The sequence below is a fragment of the Hydra vulgaris genome, chromosome 10 (assembly GCF_038396675.1).
Source record: "Hydra vulgaris chromosome 10, alternate assembly HydraT2T_AEP".
NCBI classification, from domain to species: Eukaryota; Metazoa; Cnidaria; class Hydrozoa; order Anthoathecata; family Hydridae; genus Hydra; species Hydra vulgaris.
In genome coordinates, this window is record NC_088929.1 from 4,434,668 (window position 1) to 4,446,985 (window position 12,318).

Genomic DNA, 12,318 nt, shown 5'->3' on the forward strand with positions numbered 1-12,318 from the left:
GGATAAAACAGCACGAAACAGTGCCACAAAGTGGTTTTACATCAACAAACTGCAAAGTTGTTTTAAAAACATAAAGAGCTTGTCTTTATGTTTTTAAAACAACTTTGCAGTTTGTTTTATTGTTGTTTTATAACTTTTTACAATAACAATTAAATACTCTTTAAAAATAACACGTGTTTAATCATCAACATGAATGCATTACAATATTGTAATATTTGCGTTTTTACTCTTAATTTTTTTACTTTTACTTTTTTAAGTACCATGCAACCCTTGGAATTAGGAAAAATGAGGTCGGCAATAATTCAGGTTGGCAAAAATTATTTGATACAAAGGTCTAACCATAAAACAAAGAAATGAGGTCGGCAATTTTTTTCCAACCTCAAATACTTTCAGGTCAGCAGTTAGGTCAGCAGTTAGGTCAGCATTGCCGAATGCCGACCCTAATTCTGAGGGTTGATCATGTTAAGTAAAAACAATTACTAATTGAAATATCTTAACAGGATTAGATATTTTACTTGTTCATTACACTTTCACTGCAGCTTAAACTTTTAATTATAACTTAAGCTGTAAATTTTAACAGTAACTTAAGCTATTTTAAACTCGACCAAAGAAAAAAATTATAAGAAAAAAATATTTAAATAAGAGAGATAATATAATACAAAAATGACAACAAAGTACAAAAGATTCAATTTTATGCTAATGCAACCTCCCCCCATAACTGCAACGCGGCGCAAGGTATGAAAGGGAAGGGGTGGGGGGCTGGAAGGCAGAAAAAAAATTTTTTGCGATTAGATTTTTTTGCGTTAATTCGAGCCCTGTTACCTATTTTCAATTTTTAAGAAACTTATTGGCTATGTATGCTAGAACTATAAGAAACTTTATTAATTTTTTTTCTTACGTTTATTTGTTTTCACACCTTTTAGCTTTTAAAAATGTTTTTACTATATTTGAAAACATTTTTATAAATGTATTTTAGGGATCGCCGGTTACAGTATACAGTATACTAACTTTACGGTAAACTTTACTGTATATTTAGTATACTGAATTTTAGTATACCATTTAGTATACCTATATACTTTTATTTATGAAATATTTCTGGACTGATAATTTAATAATTATATTTTCATAATGTATTAAATAGCTATACAAATCTTATTGTATTATCATAATTAAAGTGTTTTTACCTATGCTTTTATTAACTCGTCATTCTGTGAGTATCAAATCTTCCAATCAATTTTTGAGTCATTTCCTGATAATATATTTTCTTCAAATTTTGCATACATACTCTTGCTTGATGACAATACAATATTCAATAATTAGTTTTGTAATAAGTAAATTAATTTAGTCAATTTTAATTAAGTTTATTTTTTATTTGCAAAAAAGAACAACAATTTTTAAAATAAGTATATTGATTGTTGCCTTACTAATATGCGCGATTAGCATGTTTAGATAAGGCATTGATTTCGTAATCTGAATGTCTGTGGTTCGAGACTAGGGATCGCTGATTTGTTATTGTGTTATACTAATAAATTTTTATACAACGCTGTTTGTGCTGCTCCTTATTTTATATCTATCTAAAAAAATATTGCATATAATGAAACTTATATTAAATATTATGTTAAAACGCACAAACAAAAACACCAAAAAAAAGTTTTGTTTACGGTATACTTTACAGTATACTTTACGGGTTACAATTCGGTAAACTGTATACTAAATTTTTAGTATACCGTAAACTAGCAATCCCTAATGTATTTACAATATTTGTTTTTGTCTGAAATTGGTTTCTTTATATTGCCAAATTTTCAACATTAAGATAAAATTAAAGAAATAATGAACATGATTGCTCTGTTTGAAAAAATGTACTTAAAAACTTTAAAAAAACTTTTTTTGTTAGAAAGTAAATTAACAATGCACTAGCCCACAAGCTTTTGGAGCAAGGATTACAAAAGTTCATCAAGAAATAAACTATTGGGTTTGAATGCACAATTTGGAGAATCCAACCCAAGTGCAGACTATTTCAATGAGGGTAGTGAAAATAAACAAATATTTTATATTTGAACATTAGTATTAATGACTTTTATTATTTAACATGAAAACTTGTTAAAAAATATATATTTTACAAATAAATAACAATTATTTTTCTTGCTTTCCTGTGCATTGATAAAAACAATAAAGTTTAGCAAAAAAATTTGAAAAACAAATTTTAAAATTGCCCATATTATTTCTTTAATATACTGATTGACCAAAGTCCCAAATAAATTGCATATCATAAAAAGCTTTTGTTGCTGTTATATTCTTATCTGCTTTCTTCCTCGACTTGTACTAATTTTGGTAGTGGAAAATAACAAACAACCTGAAAAAAAGAAAACAAAAACAGCAAAATATTTTGGTATCTATTCTGTGTTCCGAGTGAAATTTTAATTTATGTTAAATTATGCAAATCTGCCATGTTGGTTCACAAACAAATCATAGCATTCCGTGAAAAACCTTCAGTATGGCAGGAAGCAATTATTACAGACTTTTGTCAAACCAATATAAAAGTCAATATAAAACCAAGATTTCAAAAAAAGACAATGTTAATCCATATACCTTAAAGGCAGATTGTCTTTCCAAGCCACAATTTTATCCTACAATTATCCATGCCGATATTCTTACATATTTATTGTTTGCAACAAGCCCTGCCACCAAAGAAGAACTTAAATGCTTTAAAAGTTTAGAAGCTAACAAACATTTATTTAGTGGTTGGGTAAGAGATATTAGTGTTAAACTCTTCAGTAATGAATCCATATGCTTGGTTCATATAAAGGTGATTTAATATTACTTATCTCTCTTATTTATCTTTTGCTTCAATGAATGTAATATGAATGCCAAAATAGTATACAAAGCCTTCATATAATATTTTGGCTTTCATATAAACTTCATAACCTTTTGATAAATTTTTGAAAAAGTTATGTAGCTCTTATAACATTAGATATAATAAATTAGTAATATATATAAAATTATATTTAAGGTTTTGCATTTTTAACGATTAAATGAGCCTCCAATATTTACCTGGGTTGTAACCCATATAGATGGTGATGTATTATCTGCTCACTGCAACTGTATGGCTGGTTAAGGAGAGTCTTGTTCGCACATTGGAGCTATTGATATAAACTTTAAATCACCAGATACTCTTAAAAGAAAGTTTGAAGACAAACTTAAAGAAAACTATGTAACTTCTAGTGAACCTGTTGTTGATAAAAAAAAGTTAACAGTCGTGTTTGGAAAAGTATTAAGGACCTTCACAAAAACAAGTTGACGTATTATATAAGCAACTGAGTCTGTGCAATTCTAAACCTGCAATTTTATCTATAATACCTCCTTATGACGATATTTATATTCCAAAACAACATATTAACTTATTGTTATCTGATATTTAAAATACAAATTTATTAAATATTAGTTACTTTGAGTTATGTCAACACTGTGAAAACATTGAATTTAGTCAAGTTACTGATGAACAACAAATAGCTGTTGAGAAATTAACAAGAAAGCTCTATCAAAAAATTGGTTTTTATAGCCTGCTGGCAGAATTACTGCATCAAATGTTTACAATGTAATGCATTCTATTCAAAATAAACAAACATCTTTGATTAAAAAAATTTGCTATCCTGTCAGTAATAGCTTTTCAACACAAGCTACAAGCTACGGGAATGTTCATGAGAAAAAAGCATTAAGCATTTACACAGATGATGTTAGTGCCCATCATGAAAATTGGAAGATTTTGGATTGTGGTTTGTTTTTGTCCACTGAGTATTTTGATATGGTAACATCACATGATGCAATTATTTAATGCTCTTGCTCTGGTGATGTGTGTATTGAAAAAAAAGCCCATTTAAACATAAAGATAATTTCATTTTTGAAGCTTTTAAAAATAAAAAAAACTTTTGTTTACAAAATATTGATGGTGTTACAAAGCTACCAAGAAATCATCCATATTATTATCAAATTCAAACTCAGATAAACTTATGCAAAAAAAAGTATTGTGATTTCTTTATTTACAAAGAAAAAAACTACCACATAGAATGCGTTTTCCCCGATAAAAAGTTGTAGCAAGATATTATTAAAGAGTGTGAAATAAAGTTTAAATGTGTATTACTCCCAGAACTAGTGGCTAAATATTTAACACGAAAGTTAGATGAAGAAAATACACTTTTAAATGTAAGTATGAAAAATTGTTATTGCAATGGAAAAGAAGATGACTGTTTCCGTGTAATAACATTAATTGTTTGAGATAACTATTTCATTTAAAATGTTTAAAGTTAAATAATAAACCAAAGAAAAAATGGATGTTTCCACATTGTAAACAACTTTTTACTAAAAAACAATAAAATACTTTTATTTTAGAGGATATAGAAGAATAGCTATTGCATATTGGAAGAATAACTTCTGTAATCCTATTTTTGTTAGAAATCCTATTTTTGTTAGAAATCTTATAAATTTATTTTAATTGAAAAAAAAATCATTTTATCATTTTTTAAGTTTCTTCTAGTAAAAAAAACTTTAGAAGTATTAATGTGCTCTAGAACTTTGAACCTACCCTTCCTCCTTTTCTTGTTTCTAAATGTTTTCAAAATAAGATATAAAATTTAAATATAAACATAGCTTTTTAACTTCTTGCAGTATTTTATTGACTAACAATAATAAAAATAAAACAAAATAATTGAATTTTTTAATGTAAAAGCTTTGTTTTTTTATACTAATTTTGCAAATTTTTTCTTGAATATTTTAATTATTACAACTACCTTTGTACCAAAATGTTTCCAAAAACAATTAGGTACAGTTTTCCATAACTGTATGTACTCATAAAACGGCCTGCACGTGAAGGCCATTTTATGAATTGGCATAAATATATAAGACATCTGTTAGTTTAATAAATACAGAAGAAACTGTTGAGTTACTAACTTCAAAAGGATAGGCAAGGTCTTTTAAGGTTAAATTAAGATTTAATCTCATCAAAGACAAAGTCAATCTATTGAACTTGGACAACACCGATCTAAATGCATGGGGCATATCACTGCATATTAAGTCATACAAAGTCATAAGCATTTTAATATTTTTTAGACAAGTATAAAATGTCACTTTATTATTGGTAACAAACCATTCCATAGTTCCAATTTTATTAAGACTTAGTTCTTTATTTAACTGCTAAATCATGCTATCTTTTTCTAACAATTTATTTTCAAGTGATTTAATTATTTATGCTGAGATGTCAATTTGTGTCCACTCAAATCTTTTGCTATCGAAACTTTTGCCTTTATAGCCCATTTTAAGTGCTGGGTTCCAATTAGGGTGTGTCTTTTCAAAAAATTTTAAAGGTTTTCCTGAAAACGTAACAATATATATACTTCATTTGTATATTTTACTTGTAGTACTTGTAGTACTAATCATAATGCGTATGTCCAATCACTGTAAACAAGTTTTTTAGTTTTTTTTCTCTAATATTATCTTTATAATATAAACATAATATTGGAGTAAGTAAAATACTAGAAAGAAGTATTGCGTTTTGGACAACGCAATATGATTTAAGTATTACATATTGTGTTAGTAAAATTATATTATAAATGTATATTATATAAATGTATTGTATATTAGGATTTTATAAAAATATCTTAAATATAGTTTTTATATATGATTGAGAAATACTAACTTAATAACAAACCCAAATAAAAATGATCAGAACAAATTCTGTAGTGCAATTAAAATCTTTGCGCTTTATAATAGCAAACCATATTGCTCTTTTTTCTGCTGACAACAGTATCTTTATCATAATGATTTATAACCTTAGGAATTTGATAAAACAATTTCTTGCAGTTTTCAGAAAGATTACTGCAATTTAAAATACAACAATAGACCATTTTTTACAAAAATTGATAAACGATAAACTCAAGTATAGCTAACGAAGAAAACAACATAAGATAATATCAAACATGAGTTGTTTGTGAACCATCTTGGCAGACAAAAAAATTTTAATTTGAGTGACATTATCTCAATAGAATATATATATTTTAATTTTTTTTAATTTTAATTTTAAAATTCTCTGTAGTTTCTTAGAGCTTTATTTTGCTGCAAATTCTTAAAACAATTACTTTATAAAAACGTGGTCAAGTTGTCTAAATAAATTACTTTGAAGGTGGACAAACAAGGCGTGCGACCGCACATGCTTTCTGAGAAGGCTTACAAATTGACATAAAAAGCAGTTTTTAAAGTTTTACATGGATTTCTTATAAAAAGTCATCTTTTGTTTTACAAACATTGTGATTAAAATTTGTTTCAAATGGATTTACTTTGAAATAGATTTCACCTCACTGTTTTGTTCCTTCTAATGAAACATTATAACAAAGATAAACTTATTTGAAAAACGTTTGTCGTAATTACGTTAAAAATACAAAAAAAAATAACCTGGTAAATGAAAATAAGTGCTAAATTTGGTAATATACAAACTTACATAAATTCACCAAAATCTCTTTATATTATAAAAAAGTAAACAGCCAAATATTTCTTGCCAATTAACAAACACATTTTGCTAACGAAAAAATAATTGTTTGTTCCTTTTCCAAATAATGTTATTTAACTGCAACAAAAGTGAAGATAAAAGCAAAAGTGTAAAAAGTTAGATTAACATCATTTATCAAATGCTATTGGTTATTTAGATTCACATGTTTAATGAAACATCATTTTAGTTGGTAGAAATATCGTAAAAATATTAAAGTTAATTATGCTAGTTAAAAAAAGTTAGTTGTGTTAGTAACTTAAAAAATAGTTAATAGAATTATGAATTATTCCGAAATATATAATGGAACTCAAGATCTTTTCATTCAATCAAGCATGACCAATGCGCCATGGCTGCTAAATTATAAAATTATAAAAAAGTATATAATGTAGTAGAAAACGCTTTTTATTTTCAAAAATGAAGTTAAACATGTTATTGACAAAGAATTATGGAAACATGGTTATTTTTAACCATGAGGTTAATTCTGCACGCTGCATATCTCATATATCTCAGATGAATTATATCATTTAAAACCTTAACAATCCAAGACAATAATCAAAAATATTGATTGTAATGCAAATTGAATATTGAATACAAATAGATTACAAATACTAATAATGATAACTGACAACTAATTCTGTCATTAGCTTTCTGTAAAGCTTCTATATAATAATGCTAACAACAAATAAAATTAGAGTACTTACATATTTCTTTTTGATATAAGTTCACCTGAAACATAATTATAATTAGACAATTTACAATTCATTTATAATTTATTTATAATTAGTCAAATCTATTTAAAAAACTTTACAACTAATAGAATTTAAACAGTTGTAATATATATATCTAAAAATTGATTTTATTTCTCTATTTACTTATAGTAGTTATTAGCAGTACAAGATAAAAAATTTTCAAATTCCTTTATAATATATACATTAGTATATACTAATATGGATGTCACAGATTTAATAACTTATCTTCATGCTTGATAGTTTTAGAAGTTTAGAACACTTACAAATAAATGTCGACTCTACCTAATTTAGACAATAATGTGGACATTGATAATTTTTTTACAAAAAGTTAGTTTTCAATGCATTTATAGTTTTGTTTTTATTTGTTTTAAATGAAAAAGGTATTATTTTTGTAATGTCCACCAAAATACTTAAATTTCAACTCTTTATGGACATGAAAATATAAAGATAATTTTGTATATCTTCAGCTATGATATATAAAATAATTTCAAACTTGTCTTATTAAGCAAAATGGTTTTTTTGCGAAATTTTTGTTTACACTTTAAAGTGATAATTAAATGTGTTAAATGTCAAGTTAAAATCTTATGAAATTTAACAAAACTAAAGTTTTAGCGAGACAAAATTTTGAAATATAAAATAAACAAAATTACGCAGTTTTTTTTCTTTACTCATGGAGAGTTCGGAGAGTAATCAGATAGGTTGTTTTATATCTACTAGATCTATTTATGTATCTATGGAAATCTTTGCCTCAACCTACCAAAATCAAAAACAGATAAGCTAGAAAATTTGCATAAATGCATCTCGTATAATAAATGCAAACAGTAGCACAAAGTAAACACAAAATCACTATTCTTGCAAATTTTTCTTTCTTTATTCAGAAGCACTCTTGGTTTATCATGCTCAAACTTTACAAACTACTTTAAAGTTGTCAAACCATTGAAAAGCAACAAGAAATAACAGCAACCTAATTAAAATTCCAAAAATCCAACTTAAATTTGCAAAAATTTCTTTCTATTACTCTGGTGAAAGAGTCTATAATGATCTACAATTAGAAATTAGGAAAATCAACTCATTGACTGAATTTAAAAATAAGTTAAAAATTTATTTAAATGTTTTTTATAACATTTCTAATAACCTTATTAATTCAATTGATTCTAATTTTTATTATATTTTATAACAGGACTTATGTTGATAACAGAATTTAAATAATTTCTGAAGTAATTTATCTTATATATAAATATTCGTCAAGTAAAATAATAAATAAATAAAAATTATCAATAAATATTATTTTATTTAAGTTGTTTGTATTCTATTTATATCACAACATTTATGATAACTGTTTTATAGCAATGTATTCTATTAAGAGGGAAATTTTGAAACTATATATTGAATGGAGAGATGGTTGGGAAGATAAATGTAACTATCCTTTTGCTAAGTGACTAATAAATACTGATAAAATCATAAACAATGTGATTTCTATTTTATTCGTAAATCTAAAGTTTTATTTAGTTTTTAAATTTTTATTTTGCCAGTTTAATTTGCCTAGTATTTATAAAATTATTATAAAATATTATAAAATAGTATAAAAAAGATAGTGTGTTGAACTTTATTACAAAGAAAAAAAATTTTTTTTAAAGTTTTAAAGCTTCAAAAAATAAAACATATTTCAAAATGCAATTGTCACCAAAAAAAAAAACAAAAAAACAAATCACCAGATTCACAAGATGTAATATTAATTAGGAATCAGAAGCTTAGTATTCTATCTCTCAATTAAAGGCTATAAGTATTACAGGGTTCGTAGCCAATTATTTATAAGAAATTCTTTGACTTTTTCCTGACTTTTCACTGACTTTTTTAAAAACCAGATGAATTTCCCTAACCATTTTTAACATTGGCAATGGTTTTAATAAAATGTTTATTATGATATTGATATAGATCTTATTATACATGTTAGTATAGATCTTATTATTTAGATTGACTATGAATGAACACTAAGAAAAACATAGGTTTCAGAAAAACATATGTTTCAAATGATCTTCAAAAAAAGTTAGTAGTTTAATAGAAAGCTAAACAAAAGAATGTTTTTTTATAGAGTGCAAGAACCAAATAAAATAATATTTTTATGTTAAAATATAATAAATATAATAAATTCAAAAAAGACGTTGATCACCTTATTATATATTCTGAATTTTTTTTATTTTTATGTAAGCAATGTGAACTTTTTTTCTAGTTTATCTAAGCCGTTTATCACAATGACATTTTTGTTCTCTCATGGAAATGAAATTATACAACTTCCTAATTTTTAATAAGTAAAGAATTTTAGTAAACAACATCATTTATTAGAGATATTTGCTGAATTCTTAAATTTTTAGTTTGAAAATATTTATAGATTTTACAGTTAAATTTACGGACCACTATTTTATTAATTAAAGCAATAATTGATGTTTTATGGCAATAATTCAAGACAGATGGCAATTAAAATTGTCAATGTGTTGCAGTGCGCATTAAAAAACATATTTAGTATTTCCCAATTTATGTTGTATTGGGCAAGTATTTTACATTAAAATCTGTCTCTTAAAATTACAAATCAAAAAACTACCTATATTGACAATAAAAAGTTTTTCATTAAACAATTTCAATTTTAAAATTTATTTGATAATGCTACACTTTTTTGCAATCTTGACCAATATCTGTTTAATTAAAAAAAAAAATAATATTAGCAATACATGTTTTACAGAATAAATTGCATTAAAAATATTCTCGCATGACTAAATAAGAATTTTGAGAATACTTGTACCTGATGAAAAGTTTAGCAAATAAATGCTATTAATTAAACTTTCATAAGGTTAACTATTTCGCTACGAGCGGTTTAAATAAAAATCTTAACACACATTTTTTGAATAAAATTTGGATAATATACATATATATAACATTGACAACTAATTAAAATTCGAATAGTAAATCTTTTTAAAACCATACAAACTATATATCAATAGAAAGCTAAACAAATGAACTTTTTAATTAAATAAGATTTTAACACGCATCATTGAACAATAAGAAAAGCAAAGTGCTTAAAAACCATTGTTTTATAAATAGTTATTAAAACATCAAGTCCAAAACAAAACTCATTTAATGTATAAAAAAATGTTTTTTTTCAAAAGACGTTTTTAATTACTTAGTTAAATACTTATACACTTCTACGAGTTAAATTTTACAGTGTTGGCACTGCTTTATTTTAGAACTAAATTTAAAGAAGTTTTTTTTAATCAAGGATTACTCAAAATTTTTAACTTTGTCAAGTGATAACTTTTTATGATAACACAATATGGCTCTTATTTGTTCTTGATAATATAATATAACAATATATATATATATATATATATATATATATATATATATATATATATATATATATATATATATATATATATATATATATATATAATACAAAAATAATTTATAGCAACAGATGAGCTAAAAATACCTGAAATATTTTATTCATATTTTCAATGCGAACTTCGCAATAATTTAAAAAGAAAATAACTAAAGAAATTCTACAGTAATTTATGATGAAAAAAAAACCTTTATATAATAATAAGTAACTAAACAAATTCTTTTGTAATCTATAATAATAAAAAAAAAATTATATAATTTGATAAAAAAAAAAAGAAAATATTTTCAGATTTCTAATCGAAATTCTACAATAATGTCATTTACTAAAACTCTTTGGAAATAAATGCGCTTGAAGAAATTATAAAGTCTGTAGATTGCGGAGTATATTTTAAAGAGATTGGCTAACATTGAGCAAAACAACAAAGTTTTTTTTTTGGTATACCTTTATTATTTTGTTTTACTTAAAAAAAAAATTCTGACCAAACATTTTTTTTTTATCATTCTCTTTAATATGAACATAGCTTGTCTCAGCACTTGGGGATCCCTTTAAAAGAGACCTTGGGTTAGTCAGTTGTTATCACTATTTGTAGGTGTGCCTTTGTTATCACAATTTGTAGCTGTACCTTTGCTAATCCAACAATATATCTTCAGATAAAAACAGCATAGTATAACAAAACAGCTTAGAAACATTGAAAAAATATTTTAAGCATGGATAACCAGACTAACCTATTAAAATGCGCATAATCTAGTCCTTTTAATTAAATACATCATCAACTGAAAATGCAGAAGTTTAAACAGGTGTAGTTTAAACAAGCTGTAACAGGGCTTAGAATCAGAAACTGACACATTGTCTGTTTAAAAAAATCATTTTGAAAAGTAATTTTTTGGTTAAACTTTTTTAAAATTGCAATACAAAAATCATAATGGATATAATAAACCTTAAAAAGTTTTCAAATTACTTTTAACATAATCTTTATAAAGAAAATAATTTGAAAAGGTCTATTTCATCATACTTGATCAATTAAACACAAAGAGCTTTTAAATAAAATCTTTTATTAGGCAAAAAATAATTGAATCTTTTTTACTGGCTCTAATGCATAAATGCATAAATATCATCATAAATAATATTTTATATCAATAAATTGTCAAAAAGCGACAATTGTTAATTCAGTTCCTTTCTCCCTTCTTCCATAGTGATAATGTTCCCTGCAATCTAGCAATATCATTTTCTCATCACTTTTTCTTTTTAAAGTATTCGCTTTACTAACCAATGATATATTGTTTTTCTTTTCGACTTCTTCCACACTCAAAATAAACTATTTTTCTAGCATCAATGAAGTTTTTGTAAGGAGACCCATTTGAGATTTTAGCTCTTTAATTTCAGACAAAACAATGGCTTTCTGACAGCATTGATAGCATTGCATGTTTTGTATCTTCCTCAAGCATGAGTTGGTACTTTTAATGTGCAAATTTTAAGGCAGCTTTCATTTCCGATGTAATCTGGAGAGTGCGGGGATTGAAGTTGTTGGTAACAGTGATATTTGAGCTTGAAATATAATTTCTATTTCAGTTTATATTCAGTACTTGTAGCGCTGATTTAATTTCTTATTTTAATTTTACTTATAAAATAATTCCTATTTC

The 12,318-nt window shown here is 25.0% G+C and overlaps 1 protein-coding gene across 3 annotated transcripts in view; it reads right to left on the bottom strand.

Moving 5' to 3' along the window:
* Nucleotides 1-12,318, bottom strand: part of LOC136085742 (uncharacterized) — an 81,123-nt gene that overhangs the window by 57,536 nt on the left and 11,269 nt on the right. The window contains exon 2 of one of the 3 annotated variants that reach the window (XM_065807111.1): nt 7,237-7,261. The exons of 1 other annotated variant lie outside the window; for it this stretch is intronic. In XM_065807111.1, the coding sequence (XP_065663183.1) occupies nt 7,237-7,261 (25 nt within the window). Of the gene's footprint in view, nt 1-1,184; nt 1,577-7,236; nt 7,262-12,318 lie in introns of those variants that run through there. One more of the 3 variants, XM_065807113.1, reaches the window with a different exon arrangement.